Source organism: Spermophilus citellus (genome assembly GCF_964194105.1).
Source record: "Spermophilus citellus genome assembly, chromosome: 11".
Lineage (NCBI taxonomy): Eukaryota > Metazoa > Chordata > Mammalia > Rodentia > Sciuridae > Spermophilus > Spermophilus citellus.
In genome coordinates, this window is record NC_138192.1 from 56,827,255 (window position 1) to 56,846,632 (window position 19,378).

Here is a 19,378-nt window from a genome sequence, read left to right on the forward strand (position 1 = left end):
CATCTGCATTTAGTGCTATAGAATACACCTGAGCCAGGAGAGGGTGCTAGCAGGTAGCTCATTAATTTAGCCAAAGACAAAGGTAAGAGAATTTCTTCTGACAGGTAATAATAAGGAAGGCTGATAAATAGAATGTACTATGAATATAACTCTTGCAGATATGTGACCATTACCATCTGCACTGTAAGACAAAGGAGGGATCTGGAAGATACAATCTGGCAAGGGAATGCCAAGTGTTTAAATGCATGAGAGTCGGTAAAGGAGTTTTTTTTTTTTTTTTTTTTTGGAGAGAAAGAGGACATGATGATGTAGGAATATGGGTCAGAAGAGCTTGTTAATGGGGGAGACTTCAAGAGAAGGGAAGAGCCCCATAGATAAGTCACCCTTGGCAGCCATGCGCCTCTCTTTCTAAATGGAGTGCTGCCAAGCACAAGCATTAATCTCCAGCATGATTATTATTCTGAATGCACAATAGTCATTAAGAACTTGGAAATCTAGATAAGACTAGGATGAATTATGTCACTATAGTCAAATCCAGTGACCTTTATCCACAGCCACTCTCCCCTTATCTCATATTGTACTACAAGGGTAAACTCAGGTCTGGCAATGCTTTCAAAGTACCCTACACTGTCACCTTATCCAAATAGAGTGGTAATCTCCAATAGACATACAATGAAGGGCATTTTAGTAAAAAGGAACAGGTGGGAAATTAATAATATACTTTAACCCATTAAATGCAAAATATTGTCATTCCAACATGTAATCATATAAAATAATGAGCTACTTCACATTGTTTTTTTCTTTCCTAGTAAGTTTTCAAGGCCAAGTGTATATTTCTCACATATAGAGCTTTGAGTGTTATGAAACAAAATTTTCCCCCAAACCCAAATTCATTTGTTGAAGGTTTGACCCCCCAATATGATGGTAGTTAGAGGTGGACATTTTTGGAAATACTTAGGGTTAGATGAGGTCATGTCCCTATAAGAAGGGTAAAAGAGAACACAGCTCTCTGTCTCTACCATGTACAACAAGAAGGTGGCTTATCCACAAGCCAAGAAGGAGGCCCTACCAGGAACTGAATCCTTGATCTTGGACTTCCACCTTCCAGAGCTGTGAGAAATAAATGTGTGTTGTTTAAGCCATCTTGTGTATGGCATTTTGTTACAGAGCCCAACTTGACTAATATACTCTGTTTATACTGGTCACATTTCAAAGGCCTGATAGTCACATTTTGCTAGTGGTTACCAGATTGAAAAGCATAGTTCTAATCTAGCTAACCTAAATTGGTGAAAAAAAAATTATTATAGAGGGGTTTAAAGTGAGTTTTTAAAATTGCCAACATTGCATACTCAAATAAGGTAAAAGAATATTTCCTTAGTAAGACATCTTTTTAAATATGCTTTAAATAAAAAATATTCTTTTTTATCTCTAAATGACCATTTAAAAACAACTTTTTTATTTTAAAAGATAAATTGTCCTCCCCAATCTTATTTCCAATAGCAACATTTTCAGTAATCATCTCTTTACACAGTTCTTAAGTTAATTTCTGCTTAGCCCTGGGAAAAATGTCAGGTTGGTGTTTTCTTATTAGTGAAAATTCACTATACTTTCTAGATTCTTTCTATAAATAGCTCCTGGTTCTACAGTGTAGTCCACAAAAGCAAACACTGAAGTGATTTCATCATCTGTATCTTTTTTTCATTCTCTAGGAAAGAAATATTACTCCCACCAGCAAATTATTTTTTATTTTTTTAATTTTTTTTTGTACCAGGGATTGAACCCAGAGGCACTCAACCACTAAGCCACATCCACAGCCCTTTTCTATATCTTTTATTTTGAGTCAGGGTCTCACTAAGTGTAGAGCCTCCCTTAGATGCTGAGGCTGGCTTTGAACTTGTGATCCTCCTGCCTCAGTCTCCCGAGCCACTGGGATTACAGGTGTGTGCCATCATGCCTGGCCCAAGATAATTTTTTTTTAAAGTAGAAATCTTGAGGTTCCATGAAAATTCAAGCAGAAGACTAAACTGAGACTCAACTCCACCGAGGACAAAGAAAGGTATTTAAAAGCAGCAGTATCCCAGGAGAAAGTGACCTGATTTGGACCAATTTAAAACAGGACTTCAGCATGGGCCTATTCAGCAGTTCAACATTTGTCTCTGCATTCCTTATCAGGGCTGCATTCCTCTGAGCTAGTTCACCAGCCTAAATATAGGCAGACTAAGCTGCTTGCTAGGGCCTTAAAAGTTATGGAGTGTACTGCCCAGTGCTGTCAGCTAAGCTGTGTCTGAGGGCCCACTCACACGTTCTTATCTGTGCACACCTGATTGTATAAAATTGTAAAGTGTCTTCACACCAAATTAGCCCAGATCCTCTATGGAAGGATCCTCTATGGAAGTTATTCAAGTTACTCTGTTAGTATTAGTCTCATAAGTAAAAATGTCAAGTGACATTAGGACACAGGCTCTGTTTTCAAAAGGTGACTTTGACATTTAAAAATGACCAAGTCATCAAGCTGGCTAAACGTATTAACATTGTTTATAGTATGGATAGAGGTGTTACTCTTGCTGTAGAGTTTTGGTTTCACATGCAGAAAACATTCTGTTTTGTTTTCAATTCACCTTTAGTTTCTTTCTTAAATGGTTGAAATCATTAAGCAGAATTTCCAAAAGATACAGGGTCCCAGCTCTGTTTACTTACCTTGCTCAATTGATTAGTTACTTTCTTGGCAAATTCGATATCTGGAGGATCAGCCAGAGATGTGAATTGAGACTGCTGTTCGGTGTGACCTTTTTTGTAGGTAATCTGACAAAATAAAAGACAGGAATGCTCATGAGTCATAAAATTATACCATTTCTCATATTCCATTTATTAGCATGTTTTTTTAAAAAGATGATGCTTCCATCTTTGTATGAAGTCTTCAGTTTTAGTACCCATGTTATCATAATTTGTCCTTCTAGACAGTACATGTCCTTGTTCTCAGTACAGCTAGTTATTTCTATGTCTTTGAGTCTTTTCTCTTTTCCGGGGTCTTCTTGACTCTAGATCTTTTGTTTCCTTCCATTTGTTTTCATACCATGTTGTATAATTTCAATTTTTCTTTTTCACCAGCATCCTCAACTCTCAGTATCTTGTCTTTTTTCCATTCCTACTTAATTAGGCCTCAGTTGTGGGTCAACACTATCACATACTTTCTGTTCTTATGCCAAGAATGCTGAGTGTTACAAAAGAAAAATCACACAAATCTATGGATGGGGTAATGATAACATAAGTAGGACTAAGAGGGACACAGGAAGAAGGTATAGGGGAAGAAGCTTTGAACCCCAGCCCTTAGCTTGAAATCTATGGGCCTACCCACTTGTATGTTCTGTGAACAACTTGGTTTGGTCTCTGTATCCAATACTCTATAACTTTGTGGTATCCATTTGCCACTTGTCTTCAAGAAGGCTTTAGCATCCCATAGTATGTCTCTGGTCAGCCCCTATGCCCCAAAACCAGTCTAAAACCCCAGCACTGTCCTTAAGTTCCCAGTCAACTCTACCTTACTCTCAGCTCCCCATTGTAAACAAAGGCTACTCTTCTCCAACTCACCCCTGCCCCTCCCACTGCCTGCCCTGACTCCTAGGAGAAGCATCCCTTCCAAAGGGCCCAGCTTCTGCACCCTGGGTACCGTTCCTTCCTGTTGCCCCTTGTGCCCAGTTCTGACGGTCACCCCTTTCCTTTCTCACAGTTTCAATCTCTCCTCTTCACCAAGGCCTTCCCTTCAGCCTCTAAAAGACCTCTATCACCTTAAAGTAAGGATGGTATTCACGAGTCATGCATCCTTTTCACTCTTGTTCTTCTTTTTCTCTTTATTATTGGCTCTTCTGGAGTTTTCTTCCACCAATTGTGGCCCCACCTCCATTAATGTGAAACTATCCATAGAAGATTCTTAGATATATGTGGCCCTCAAATTCCTCAGGGCCTTCTGTATGCTGTTTCCTCTCTCAGGAATATCCCAACCCCACTGACTCCCCATCTGTCTGAAACTGCTGCTGCTTCTCCTGGTCTCAGGATGGCATGACTTGCCCTCCTTTGTCTCCAGTACACAACGGCATGAGCCCTCCCTGACTCCCAAAGTAGACGCAGTTTCCTTCTCTAGGGACCTCACTCAAGGTGACCTTTACCTCCTTCAGATAACACTGTAAGGAATTGTCTACATGTCTGTTTTTTCTTGGACAGTGAGTCCTGGGATGGCAAAGGAATGTCCTCTCATTGGGAACACTTGTGGCCTGCATGGTCCCTGACTTGGAGGAACGTTCAGTGACTGATTTCAGAATGTGGGTCTTACACACCAAGTCTGTGAGAGGACAACAGGAATATTATCCCAACTCTTCTGTCACACAACTGTGAGACTTCTACAATTTTTTTCCTTCCACAACCAGTATTCTTAATTAAAAAAAAAAAGATTGGATAATTCCACGGTCCTAATCATTTTATTCTTTAACCAAGTCTAACTGTATCTTACCCCATCTGTCTAGTGCCTGTAACAAGAGCTTTCATGAACATCAAATCAACTGGGATACAAAGCAGTTTTAAAAATGCATAAAAGGCATAAATTCCACCACTAAGTTTCTTTTAAGTAAGTGAAGACTTTATTTCAGGCATAGGCCAACTGGAATTTTCCATGCCTGCTTAAGTCCTTAGGGAGAAGATAACATGCAAACAGGAGAAATGCTTATTCCAAATGACATTCTGTCAAGAAGTTTCAGAGAAATCAGATCTAAAAGTCCAATTTTCTCAGAAACTTGTTCAGAATTCTGTCTCGTTATAATTCTGCAAGATCAGTGGTAGAGAGCTTGCTTTGAATGTGCAAGGTTCTGGGTTCAATTCTCAGTGTCACCAAAAAAGAAAAAAGAAAAGAAAGGGGAAAAATGTGTTATGAACATTAAGAAATAGTTTTTAAAAAGAAATAGATCAACTTAAAGACTCTCTTGGTATTTGTAATATATGTTGCCTCTACTTACATAATAAGGGAACTACGGTAAGTAGAGTTAAAATTGTCATAGGAAGAAGAGACAGGAGAGGGAGCAGGAACATCTAAATCTAAGCCCCTAGCTGAAAACCTATATGCCTACCCAGTGGTGTGTTCTGTGAACAAATGCTTGCTTAGGGCTCTATGCTGGATATTTGTAGAAGTTTGTGGTGCATGTTGATAATCTGATACTTCATGCATACTTGGTCTGCAATCAAAACAAAAGCTCTACTGTAACTGCCAGGTCCTACTGAAGAAGAGTAGATTTCATTATTATGTATTCTCCTTCATTATGTTCTCTTTTGTGCTCTCTCAAAAGTGTAGCCAAATCAATTGTTTGACATTCACTAGACTGCTATGGAGGTAATCCTTCCTCTGTTTCATGGATAAAGGGAGATACAGGAGATTAAGTGTCTTCTTGGAAACCTCTCCCTGGGCTTATATGACATGGCATTTCCTGGTCCCCCTTCAGCTTCTCTGATCTCATCCTTTGCTGGCTCCTCTCCAGATGTCCTAAGTGTGGGTGTCCTCCAGTGCTGCCCTTGGCCCTGCACTCTTCTGCCTCCCTCATGCATTTCAAGTCCCCAGCTACCATTTTTGCTCTGATGACTTTTAAGTATTGAGTTCTTGCCCTAATCTCTGATCTCTTTGACATTCTAAATTTCTATATATTCTTATAATGCCTTGATCTGAATATTCCTTCCATTAAAACAAATCTGCTTCTCTTTCCATTCGTGCATCTTTATCAGGTGTACCACATTCACCCTGACCACCTATCTATGATCATAAACTCATTTATGACTTCTTTCTCTCCATCTCCAGCATCCAGTATCATTAACATTTGTTAATACTTATTACCATCAATTACTTTCTTCGTCTCTACCCCCCACCATCTGATCCATCTATATCACTAAAATAGACTTCTACAAATATCACTGTTTCTAGTTTTTCCTAGTCCCAACTCAACATATTGCCTATCAAAATTTTTCCACATTCTTTTATCATGCTGTTTCCCTCTCAAGCATTTAATGATGCTGTTCATTGCCTCCCCTATTGTGGCAAAGGTATTTTGTCTGATTTCTAAAGTCCTGCTGTCAGCAATCTCACAACCACATCATTCACATTCGTTGTTCCATGATATCCAGACTCATTTGACCTTGGTCCCTCGTTCAAGTGCAGTCTCCACTTGGGATGTCTTTCTTCTTCATCACTACCCAGCCCTTCTGGATCTGCCTCCACATGGCCTTCTCTGATTACGTATGTGTCCTTTCTTATATCAGGTATTAGACTATAGTATTTTGTTTTTAACATTTTGTTGTTGTTGTTGGACATATAGCGTGGTCATATTTTAGCCTAATTATAAATTCTCAAAGGAAAAGATGAACACTTCTTGTAGTACTTTCCTATCCTGCTAGGTATGGATGCATAATGGAGTTCAGTAAATAATCACTAATCACTTGCTAACGGCTCATAACAATGTTATGAATTCATGAACTACAGAATCAAAAGCTCATCTTAGAAGTAGGTACCCACACTCTATGTACTATGTGACTTCAGGATCTTATTAAGCCTTCTTTATTTTCTCACCTGCCCTTATGGAAAGGTAAGAGTTTATCTTCATCACATGAAAAGTGGGATAGAAAATGAATCCACTAAATTTTCAGGTGATATTAAATGAGAAGCAATAAAAATTATACTTCAAAAGTTGGAGGCACCATCAAATTAGCATGTAAACTTCAGTTCAGGACAAGATTGAACCCTAGCACCCATTGGTAAATCAAGTAAATCTCACTAGGTCTCAAGTAGCTCAAGTCCATATTGAATATAAGAAGTTTCAAGGATCTGGCTCAACAGTTGAACAACAAGTACCATGTATTTATAACACAGAGCTCTGCTAAAACCTAGATCAGGAGACTTTGGATTTTCCATATGATTTCCAGCAAATCCAGGGGTCAAGAAATAAAGTACCTCAAAACAAGGGCAAGTGCTAGGCCTGAGTGGGGCTCTCAATTTTAAGGAGAGCTTCTTCACTCTTTTAAGTTCCTCTAACATACAATTTTCAATGTCTAGAATATTAAAATTCTGTCAAGTGGGATTGGTGATTTTTTGCTAACTCTGAAATATCCTCTCCAGACACCATTGCTCAGAGCTCTTTGTGGGATAACCACACAAACATGTTTCAACAAGTCGCCTGTCAGTCTCTGTGCAGAAGTAAGACACAATACCATTAAGACTTGTTGACCAGGACAGCAACACAAAGTTCCTGTATAATACTGCTTACTTAATACATTTGTGAGCGTGGCTGTAATTCCATAGCTGTTAAAAAAAAATGCCACTCCATTGTCACAGAAGAACTTCAAACAAAGCCTAGAGAACCACACGTGATCTAGTGGAAAGAACACTGGTTTGTGGGAGGAACACCAGTCTGGGCTTTGCCACTATGTGACCTACCTATGTGATCTTAGGCTCAAGTTCCTCACCTATTAGAAGAAAGGACTGGACTAAATTACACCTAATATATAGCACATTCTATGTCTAACTTAAATTAGATATCATAAACAATGATTCTGGAGGTACTCCTTAGCAATAATGGCACATAGTGAACATCTGGCCAGAAGGTGTAACTCCAGTATTCCCCAACTCCACACACCCCACTCATGCCGACTTCAGTTCACTTACATCGCTGAGAGCTTTCTGGGCCTGGGCAACCCTCCTCAGTTCCGGGCTATCATTATATGGGTAAAACAAACCTTTGTCTGCTTCCCAGTCTTCTGTGTACAGTTTCTAAATCCGAAAAGAGTGAAAAGTTATGAAATAAAATGTGATCACACATAAAGTGCACGATTTTAAACTTATTCACTAAGGGCCTAAGGGACCAAGGGCAAATTGAGAACAGAGATAGATGAGATTCATAGGTAATCCCCCTTTTCCATCAAACCCACACAGATGTGTCGGATTTATCTCCTCCCTGGAACTTAACCTGCTTCTTGAAATGACTGCCAACACAAGTGTCAGAAGCCAGGAAGCATGTCCAATAGTTTCTGCCACAACATAAACCTCTAATAGGGTTATGCCAGGGATAACAGAAGTATAGCACAGGGGCTACAAAAAAATTTAAAATAGTACTTTGTCAATCTCAGCTGGTTCTCAAGTGTGTTTTCCTTCTCTCCATTCATGTTCCAGCTGGTTCTCAGGGTCCCAAAAGATTCTGTACCCTTTTGCCCAAGAGCTTTGAGAGGAGCTGAGGCTCCTCTTTGCCAAGCCCCACTTTGCAATCCTATATGTCTCCAGGCTATTCACAAAAAGACTGGAGAACTGTATTCCAGATTGTCAAGAATGTACCAGGTATTGCAATAAATTTCTATGATGGGATCATGAAGGAAGCTGGAGGTAATGATGAAGCAGAGGCTTACCTTACTGAACATGGCTGTGTTTTTAATGGCCTGGACAAGTTCAGGGGCATCAGGGGGAAGCAGGTACTTATCCTTGGTGTCTTCCCAGTTTTGCTTATATAAAACCTAGACAGAAAGAGCAGAAGACTTATGTCTGGATGTCTCACCCAAGGCATGAGGATTTCTACAACAGAGGGACTATAGTGTAGTAAAGGGGGCCTCTCGCAAAAGCTGTGGATAGGTTACCAGGAAAATGCTGACCATGTCCACATACTATCAGACCTTCACCTAATTAGGAAGATTTCGCTTAAAAATTCTAGTTTTTTGAACTAATTCATTACTTTTGAGTCTGTACAGATTCCTTCAAAGGTTGCAATCAGTCATGACTCAGTTTGGGTGGCAGACATGTTTCTTTTGACTTGCATGTTATTCTAAAAATGGTTTTGAATGAATTGCATACATTTGAAATTGGGAAATTTCTCATAGAAATTCAGCACCCCAAATTCTTAAAAAATAAAGAAATAAGAGTCTCCAGGACATTGGGATTGCATTCTGTGCAGCACCCCCGGAGCTAAGTTGCAGCTGCCTCTTTGGGCACGTCACAGAATCCTCTATCCACTGATAGGCAACTCGGTTTTCTGTGGAGGCTTTCTGATAGTGTGGGCCTTTAGTTCAGACTGCCTGTGGGACTGGTGAGCAGGATCAGCCCACCCATTTCTCCTCCAGGACAAGCAGAGGTAACATACCTGCTGTTAAATAGCCCAGCCACCCAGGCCACAGCCTCACCTTGCTGACTTGCTGCGACACTTTCTTTGCATGTTCAATATCTTTTGCTTTTTCATCCACATGACATATAGTTTTAGCAACATCGCCGTCCATTCGATACTTAACCTGCAGAAATGATGCATGGTTATAGTTTACGACAAGCTCAAACGTGAGAATATTAAAGAATAGCTTATCAACGAAGATCATTAACTCAATGACTAAGTCTGCATCCCAAGGCAAAATTTCTGAATTTATCTAGGACACTGTGATCTCCAAAGACTGACACAGAGCCTGCATCTACTGTTTTGCTTTCATGGCTGAATCTCTAGCCTGCTCCTTCTTGGCCTTACTGTGCTCCAATGTGGAGGACTACAGCCTCTACCTCAGTCTCCTCTTAAGCTCATCGCTGAGCCAAGCTCACAGAAGTCTCTGGGTTCATGTTTATAGCAACATAATCTATGATTAATGCTTTCTCTAGATTTCTGAACCCGCTCACAGTAATTCAACCCTTTATTCTCACTACACATATTTAAAGCCCCCAGTGCTAGGCATATTTTTGAAATGTCTCTCTCCTTTATTTAAGCAATGCAGCCCACCTCACTAAGTTGATCTTGCACTTTCTTGATTCTGCGAAGTTCTGGAGTATCAGATGTGCTGGCGTATGGCTGTCCTTTTGCTTTCTCAAATTTCTCCTTGTATTTATTCTAAAGGGGGGAAAAAGTTAGATACTCACCTAGAACCTGATAAGATAGCAGCAAAAATGTCAGACAATACACTTATCCTCAACTGATTTTAAAAAAAAAACTCTCCAAGTTACAACAATATCAGTTATAACAGCTTTTATTTTGTCTAATATCCTCTCAGCAAAAACTAAAATAGATTTGTTAATCATTCCTCCTAAATATGATTGGGTCCTAGAAATAGTAGAAATTTGTTAGAGATTATTGTATTGGAAATGCCCTAAAATGAGTCTCTCAAATTTTTTTTGTTTGAATGTGCATATAAAAAGCCTGAATCTCAATTATTTTAGAAAATAAATATAGAAAATGAGTTAAGTCTGAAAAGATTTGATTGTTATTACAATACAAAAAATATTCAATTCAGAAGTTGCATCTAAACCTCGGTGGTTTAGATAGCTGAGACACCCGCTGAATTAATGAAAAGTCTAAATTATGGAATATTTTGAAATGAAAGGCATTTTTATTATTTCTGCTAACTATACAATGAATTCTTGCTTTAACAATAACATGCATAATTTATCACTATTAAGACTTCAAGGAGTTCTCTTGAGCAGAATAGTCAACAATCTAAATTATATCATTGATTTTGTTCCTAATCACTTTTGAAATATTATAGAACTTTGCTGACAGTCTTTTTCAGAATATCAGAAATTCTAGGTTTGTAATGTCTGAACTAATGAGATTTTGTGGCAATAAATTAACAAAACAATTTTGTATCTTTGATGAATATGGCAGTGATAAAGAAATTTTTAATTTTTAGACACCTAAATCTTAGATCATTCAAGAATGTGAAGTAGAAATTTACTCAGTAGTTGCCAGGAGTTGATACTTAACCCAAAGTAAATATTAATTGGCCAAATGCAACAGGGCACTTTTGACATCAACTTTAGTCCTATGTAATCCAATCTTCCCCTGATCTGGATTTCAGTTTCTTAAACCCCCATAGGACATGCAATCAAACTACCTAGTTAGATCTTGAAAAAAAAATCAACAAGTTAGATGCTTCAAAATGGGTCTAAATCTGCTGCCCGTCAGTGTAACTATAGAACTATACAGGGACTTTAAGGATCAGACACCACCAAGCACAGTGATTTTTAGCCTGGGCTGTACATGAGAATCACCTGGGGGGCTTTTAAAGCTACTTCTGCACAGACATGAGCCTTGGCCCAATTAAACTAGAATGACCTAAGCATCAGGAGTTTTCAAGCTCCTAGGGATTCCACTGTGAAGTCATGGTTAAAAACCATGGTTCTGGAGTATATCTGATCCTCAATCTCAAGTGAGTTTCCAGTCTGATCTACAAGTTCTTCCTCACTGCATATCCCTTACAGATTTTTAATATTCTGTTAGCTACTCTATTTAAGAGTCTATTCTGCTCATAGTTTATGTATGTTATCTCACTTTCCTGAACTGACCTCAGTGAAGTCTATATTTATGATTTCATTATTCAAGATTGGCAAGTAGTGATTAAGTACCAATAAATGCTTTATAATTGGCCTTATGCTTATTTTTTTCAGGAATAATTTGCATTGATGTTGCAGTGGTACAAATGAATACATGAAAGGAAATTCAAGAATCACAAGAAAGGAGCTTGTGTTTCTACACAGTAAGTTTTTTTTTTCGTATAAGGTTGAGAAACAAAAATCTAGCCAGCATCCAAAACAGTCAGTTAAGATCAGTAACTTCTCAATAATAAAACCAGTTCATCAAGAGTTGGATACTCACTGTGCTAAAAAGATTCTGCATTTTCTGACTATGTTCAATGTAGGGGGTCATGAACTTGGAAGTGTCCACCTTCTTCCGAATGACCTTCTTCCTCTCCACTGGCTTTGCCGGCTCTGGCGCTGCCAGGGCAGGTTTGGAAGTTTCTGATTGCCCATAGTCAGATGATGTCCTTGTTGTCGTGGTTTCATAGATTTCTGTTATTGTCTGAAAATTTGACATGCAATTCAACATTGTTATGAAAGTAAAAACTGTGGTGCCATGGTATCGGTATACACTATTTTAACTTTAAGTCAGATTACATTCCTGGTGTTACTTCTGAGGTATAAAACAGGCCAAAACAGGAAGCTACGCACTATAGCCATATGAAGGCATATTACGTTACAAAACTCCCAATGCTGATGGTGACATTGCCTTAATTGCTTTTACAGAAAGACACTCAAACACTTCGAGCTAGCATAAAATCAGAAATAACATTCATAAACATCTGAAAATTTTAAATAGTCTGCATAAAATGAAAGCAAACCTAAGACCGGGGAATAAAAGGTTAAGACAACTGAATAATGCTCAGATTATTTACTTTTTTTTTTTTTTAAATGTTCTCCTTTTTTTTTTTTTTTTTTTAAAGAGAGGAAAGGGGGAGAGAGAGAGAGAGAGAGAGAGAGAGAGAGAGAGAGAGAGAGAGAGAGAGAATTTATTTATTTATTTATTTTAGTTCTCGGCGGACACAACATCTTTGTTGGTATGTGGTGCTGAGGATCGAACCCGGGCCGCACGCACGCCAGGCGAGCACGCTACCGCTTGAGCCACATCCCCAGCCCCAGATTATTTACTTTTAACTTTTAAATGAGTAAAGAAAAAAATCAGTTGCATTTTCTGAAGGCATTCAGGCATTCTTCTCTATAGAATGAGATAAAGAATAACGGACTTTTAAAAAATGAATTGCCTATTGAAGGGCATCTAGGTTGGAAATGGATGGCATTAGAGCAGATTATGCTAAGTGAAGCTAGCCAATCCCTAAAAAACAAATGCCAAATGTCTTCTTTGATATAAGGAGAGTAACTAAGAACAGAGTAGGGAAGAAGAGCATGAGAAGATGAATAACATTAAACAGGGATGAGAGGTGGGAGGGACAGGGAGAGAGAAGGGAAATTGCTTGGAAATGGAAGGAGACCCTCAGGGTTATACAAAATTACATACAAGAGGAAGTGAGGGGAAAGGGAAAAATAATACAAGGGGGAGAAATGAATTACAGTAGAGGGGGTAGAGAGAGAAGAGGGGAGGGGAGAGGAGGGGAGGGGGGATAGTAGAGGATAGGAAAGGCAGCTGAATACAACAGACATGAGTATGTCAATATGTAAATCAGTGGAAGTGTAACTGATGTGACTCTGCAATCTGTATACGGGGTAAAAATGGGAGTTCATAACCCACTTGAATCAAAGTGTGAAATATGATATATCAAGAACTATGTAATGTTTTGAACAACCAATAAAAAATAAAAAAATAAAAAATAAAAAATGAATTGCATCCATAGTTTAAGTATTTACCATTCTCTTGGCTGAGTTAATTAATGTGAACTGGAGTGCCATTCCCACTCACACTTAGATGGACAAGAATAATAATGACAACATAAATGAGGTCATTCTCTTCACAACAATTCCGTGTATATAGTAGGTGGGAAATCATGGTTTCTTACAACAGGTTATAGTGGAAGAAACTAAGATTCAAAGTTTGAATCTAGATCAAGGTTAAAAATACTATATGTAGGAAAAGAAGGTATGCAGCCAAGTCTTCAATCCATCTCACAGTATCGTTTCCTTCAGATCAAATATCATCCGTGCCAAAGGAAGAGTTCTGGCATAAATTATGAAAAGAGAAACCTAACAGAGAAGTTGTACGTTCAGGAAAACTCCCTATAAAGTTGCTGGATCATTACTAATTGGTTGTTTTCTGTCCATTATTGCTAATCCATGGCTGATCATGAGAAACCAACCAATTTATAGCATCTACAGATGTTTATTTTTAATGCAGACACAGGCTCTCTGAGCAGGCCTCAAGGATAGCCATCCATATCACTGGGTATCATGCTCCAAGAGAAACAGCTTCATGCAGAAAATGAAGCATTAGAGAGGTGTTTCAACTTGGTGTTTAAAAAAAAAAGTTTCCAAGTTGGACTATTTATGGGAGTGTCTTTCTCAGAATTCCCAATGTGTTAAAATCCTAGTAACATTTTATTGCATCATCAGGGACAAAATCTTGGAGGCATAGTTCCTGGTGCAGAGATTATATCCTACAACTCTACACAATGCAACCGAGGGACCCTATGTCAGTTACAAGTCCAAGGCTATTATAGAGTGATGATAGCCACGGACTTTAGCCTAATGGGCAATGTCTACACAAAAGAGTATGAGCAATGGGAGGAACCATCAGCTGCTGACTTTTTGAATAGCAAAAAGAGTGAGATAACCTGTCAAACTACAATGTTTGTTCTTTTACCACCAACTTCTGGGCGTAGGTAGGTGGGTGAGCTTTCCTCAGATACTCCCTTCTGCCATCATTGCGGCCTTGAGAGTCTGAGAGAGAAGAAGGCTCTTCCCACTTCAATGAAAATGCGGCTCATGCAGGTATGGACTGGGCCTTACCTCTCCTGGCACCTCTTCGTAAATTGTCTCCTCTGTGTAGTACTATAAACAGAGCATAAAGGCATGGTCATGAGAAGCAGAGCAGGAACCACCTCAACCCCACCTCAGCTGAGCCCTTAGGGACATCACTAGCTTAGTTGGTTTAGAATATCTGTGGGAAGGATGTAGTGAGGGAGCCTATTCAGACTTGGGGGCCCATTTTCTCCTCAGGAAGCTTCAGGAAAGCTCAAGTAAATGACATCTGAAAAGATGCAGTAATGAGGTTGGTTTTTAGTCAGGGGAAGCTATTTTCCTGGGACATGTAACATGGTTTCTTATTGTACCCCAGATAGAATTTGCTTAGCAAAGAATACAATAACAATTTCTTGAGTGTGCTCTTTGGGCAAAGGGAAACTGCACTAAGACTGTTTACTGACAACAAAACAAGACAGACACCCCAGTGTGAATAAATTTTTAAAGGGAAATCATGGAAATAAGATCCAAGAGCATACCTATATCTCAATTATTCCTCTACATCCCTGGTTACTAAGTGGTACTTCTGGAGGGATGGCTATTTTCATAAGTGAGATGGTCCCCAGTATTGTCCAAATTATACTTATGTCATGTGCATGTATGAATATGTAACAATGGATCCCACAATAATTATAATTATAATCATAATGCACCAACAAGAAAAATGGGGAAAACATAGTGTGACGGTCCTAAACAGGTGCTAAGAAGACAATGCCAAGGTAAGAAAGGAAAAATGAGAAGACTCCAAACAAAATGTGGGGCAGTTGAGCTGCTGTTTGCCAGGATAGCTACAAGGTGCCTGCAGCCTGGATCTGAAAATAAGTCTACTTTTGTTCTACTTCTGACATCATTAGCAATAAATAGATGCAGATAGGAACCGGCTGACATTTTGTTTCAGATGCGTAAGGAGAGTGGAATCCTGCCCCAGCCTCACCCAGCTCTGCTGGGCAAACAGAAGGCAAAGCTCATTTAGGCCAAGACACACAAGGCAAGGGATAAAAATGAAATTCTTGGCTCATTTTCTCAGGCAAAAAATATATAACATTTTACACTTCTTTTCTCTTATTTCTGACACCAAAATACTTACTGGGGAGAGGGGAGGGGAAAGAGTTGCAAAATTTTCCTCAATGGCCTTCTTTTTTTTTCTGCCCTGTGTTCAGTAAATTCTCATCAAAGTAGTTAACCATGACCAAAAAGCCACCTGCTCTATTTCACCTGCTTAATGTCTTTTTTTTACTAAAAAATATATATATATATTTTTCTGTATATCCTTACATATAGCAATAGGAATCAGAGAAATGCTCTTTTACCCTTGTGACATCAGCACATGAAAAAATACTGTTTGGACACTTTACAAAATATTGATACTGATGCCACATGGACCCATTTTTTTTGGTCACACAAAGCATGAGTGACTTGAAAAGAAATATTAAACTAAAGCGAATGATGCCCAATATTTTGGATTTTCTTAATATCCAAGTAAAAGAAGCTCTTTGGGAGCCATCCAATCCTACCTTTCTGGGCTCTTGCAATTGGTAAATATATCTTAGAAATAAGCTTTTAAAAAGGCAGCATTATCCAAATGGTTGGCATTAACATGTGTGCCAAGTCTCACTCTTTTTTAAAGAGCTGTGCCACTAATTAGATAGTACATCTATCCTTACTTATTTTTCTTTCCAAGTTTAAGAGTGACAGTAAAATTTTATTTCAGATGTCCAATATCCCTAGGAGATATATTTTTAAAGCTAGTTCTTCTGTTTTTAAACTCTTCCCTGACCAATTTTCTCAAATCTGCCACCATTCCATTCTCAGGATCTTTTTTTGAGACCAAAGAGACCTCGGTTCAACACTCACTGGCAGGCAGTCTATTAGTCTAGCACCTGCTGGTCAGACTCAGAAGTAGTAATGGGGACAAAATGGCATGGATGGGATGCCTAAAAATAGACCCTTCCGTTTTTATGACTAGTTAAATCAATCAGGCCCTGCACTGAGGACAATTTCCAAAGACAAATGAACACAATTATTTTAAGAAAGTCAAGGGATATTTAAGTAAGAGGCTAAAAAGTGTTCCTGGTATTGTCATCATATGAAAGATAATTTAATTTATAATTATGTTAATATCTGATGGTGATAATTCTGATCCTTAGGGACCTACATAAAATGCTCACTAGTAATAATATTGAGAATATTATGGAAGATGTGGCCATCAGCATTTAAGTCAGAGACCAAATACTATAGTGTATGAGATTCATTCTGGGTTTGTTTGTTTTTTAATATTCTTCCCTCTTCATCTAAATAGAGACTGGTCGCTAAAATAGTTTTCCATAGATAAATTTTGACACTTTCATCTAGAATTTGTTTTGGAGGAGCTCTTAGAGTTACTTTCAGTCTTATTAAAGAGCACAGATTTTTAAAAACTGCTTCCATATTTAGATCATTATCATTAATTATGAATTATTAAGCACTCTCAGATCATGGCACTATGTATGGGTGACAGCCCCAAGCCTTTAGATTTTGTATCTAGAATGTGAAGCTGAAGGTAAAAACTGGTAAGGAAAACAGTTCTATAACATGATCAAAGTAAACTGATACAAATATAAAATAATGACTTTATAAAATGTCAGACGTCCACCAATAATGTGGAGAAAATTTGTCAAGATACCCACTACGGTCTTCATACTTATTCAAGTTTCAAAAGCAAAAGCTAATTTTGCTTATATGGGTAAATACAATAAAGTTGGTGGGAAAGTGGCTCCAACTATCACTTCTGACCTTCATGAATTTGTTTCTACATATTTGTGGCCATATATGCACATATACATATACACAATCTCACAGATGTGATGATTCTGAGTTAGGTAACCCACATCACCCTACAGACAGACAATCAATAAATTGAATCAAGGAGGACTGAGTTCTTTTTCCTCTATTGCTGTGCAGACACTAAGAAACAGTTTAGTTTCTGGAACTTCCTCCCCATAGTGTCACCTCTGTCCCTTTGATTATTGGTGTTGGGAGGTGGAAAAAAAAGCCATTTGGGGAGTAAAACATGCCTGTAGGTTTGGCACACTTTGGTTTTGGTTTTTGTGAGTTCAAACAAAAGCAAAAATGACAAGTAGTGGTATTTCCTTTCCGTTCTACACCCCACATTATTACAGTGAAACTGAACATAAAATATTCCTTTCTTAGCTTTAATGATGATTCTTTGTGCGGTTATAATAAAATATATGTGGTTTTTTTTTTAATGATCAATTCACCTACACAGCTTTGTCACTACAGGGCTACTTTACTATCAGAGCTATTGTGGGGCTTTTTGTGTGTTTTGTTTTTGTTTTAGTCTTACCTCCACCACCTCCTCATATTCTTCGTCGTCTGCCATTTTCCCAGAGTAGTAGTGACACCTACAAACTTTCCATATTCCACACAAATGAAAACACATTAGCATCTATTTCCAGGACAGAAATGATCTTATAACACTATAAAAGATAGAGTTAAGACCCATCTAATCTACATAACACATATTTTTTGCAGGCTAAGGGGGAGAACACATTTAGAATAGGGGCCTAAACAAAGGAAATCTCAAACCTCTTTCTCCTTATTGAATATTGAATATTGCTCCTTCTACACAATCAATTCAGTTAAAGTTGAATGTGGATACCAAGGTGAGTAAGAAGAGAGTCTGGACTCCAGGGATAGAGAATGTAAATGTCTAAACACTTGGAGAAAAAGCATTTTCAAGCAAAACTCTTAGCGAAGTAAAGGTCAGTAAAGGTCATAGAGCCAAAATGTCAAAAGGGTCAACTGAGGGACTGAGGCTGTAGCTCAGTGGTAGCGCACTTGCCTGGCATGTGAGGCATTGAGTTTGATTCTCAGCACCACATATAAATAAATAAAATAAAGATCTCTCAACAACTAAAAAGATTTTTTTTAAAAAAGGGTCAACTGAGTTCTGTACTGCTCTAGCATGCTGCAGTTTATCTCACGCTTTGAATTAGAACACATAAAAATAAATCTGTCGATAAATTGTAAGAGAAAAACAGAAACCTCAAGGCAATAGGGTTATTTTCTTCCGGAAAACCATTGGCTTATAGGGATTTTTTTCTTTCTCTTCTGTAGCTCTTGATCAACCCTGAAAGGGAAAAAAAATTTTTTTTAAAGCACTGGTTGAAGTACACATAAGATTATAGGTCTTTTGCTTAAGCTTCTAATTCAGGAACTAACGAAAGGATCTCCCAAGGCCTTTTCAGTCTGATGCCAACAAGTGGGGCCTTCCCATATAAGATGTTGATGGCTGGGAGCAGCTGTCCCTTTGCCCAAAGATGCTTGTGTGTAAACCAATACCCCACAGTCGCTGGTTTTATTAAGCTAGCGAAACCACCCCTCCATCTGAGGCCAATGAAGCCCAGTAGAACAGGATAAATATAGGCACGTAGGACAAATGTCCTCCTTCATACTAATATACTTAGGGGAAAAACTTGAAGGCAAAAAATGAAAAAAACATTGTTGGACAAGACAGTCAACTTGGTCAAGCAATAAATCGGTCAGTGCAGGACTTGACTCTGATCAAACATGCTACATGTCAGATATCCATAGGGCCTTTGAAGGGCAATAGGATTACAGGCTTTCTTGGGCGCATTTCTATCACTATTATCCCCAGTTAGGACCCCAAACTTTGAAAATTACTTCAAGGGAAACTGTGGAACGTCTCTTGAGAGAACATTAGAGAAAAAGACATAAACAGACCTTACCTTCAAGCTATCAAATAAACTTCCTCTGCAGCAAATCCTCTCCCAGCTCTCCCCTCCTGAGAACCCCAGGCAAGAGCCTGCTCAGTGCCTGGGCTTCGAATTATCATGTGGCAGGAGCAGCCAATCAGACCTTGAGTTGCTCAAATTTCAGCAGCTAAATATACTGAGTGATCTTCTGAAAACCACCTGTTCAACAGTTCCACTAAAGGATAAAGGGTAACAAATTGCTTGCTTAGAACTATTCCAACGCGATGGAATTTTACCTAACTTCCAAACTCTAGAGGTCAAATTTAGGTTCCATTTTTCATTTTACTGCATCTTTGTTCAAGATCCTATTCAGGCAAAA

The 19,378-nt window shown here is 38.5% G+C and overlaps 1 protein-coding gene across 28 annotated transcripts in view; it reads right to left on the bottom strand.

Moving 5' to 3' along the window:
- Window positions 1–19,140, bottom strand: part of NEB (nebulin) — a 215,778-nt gene extending 196,638 nt beyond the window's left edge. For 27 of the 28 annotated variants that reach the window (XM_081262441.1, XM_081262444.1, XM_081262436.1 and 24 more), the window contains exons 1-10: window positions 19,033–19,139; window positions 18,329–18,413; window positions 17,628–17,692; window positions 14,273–14,314; window positions 11,634–11,837; window positions 9,765–9,872; window positions 9,190–9,294; window positions 8,425–8,529; window positions 7,691–7,795; window positions 2,698–2,802 (exon numbers count right to left, since the gene is read on the bottom strand). In XM_081262441.1, coding sequence (XP_081118567.1) covers window positions 2,698–2,802; window positions 7,691–7,795; window positions 8,425–8,529; window positions 9,190–9,294; window positions 9,765–9,872; window positions 11,634–11,837; window positions 14,273–14,314; window positions 17,628–17,663 — 810 coding nt within the window. In that variant the 5' untranslated portion in view covers window positions 17,664–17,692; window positions 18,329–18,413; window positions 19,033–19,139. Of the gene's footprint in view, window positions 1–2,697; window positions 2,803–7,690; window positions 7,796–8,424; window positions 8,530–9,189; window positions 9,295–9,764; window positions 9,873–11,633; window positions 11,838–14,272; window positions 14,315–17,627; window positions 17,693–18,328; window positions 18,414–19,032 lie in introns of all 28 variants that reach the window. The other variant, XM_081262451.1, reaches the window with a different exon arrangement.
- Between the last annotated feature and the right edge of the window lie 238 nt (window positions 19,141–19,378).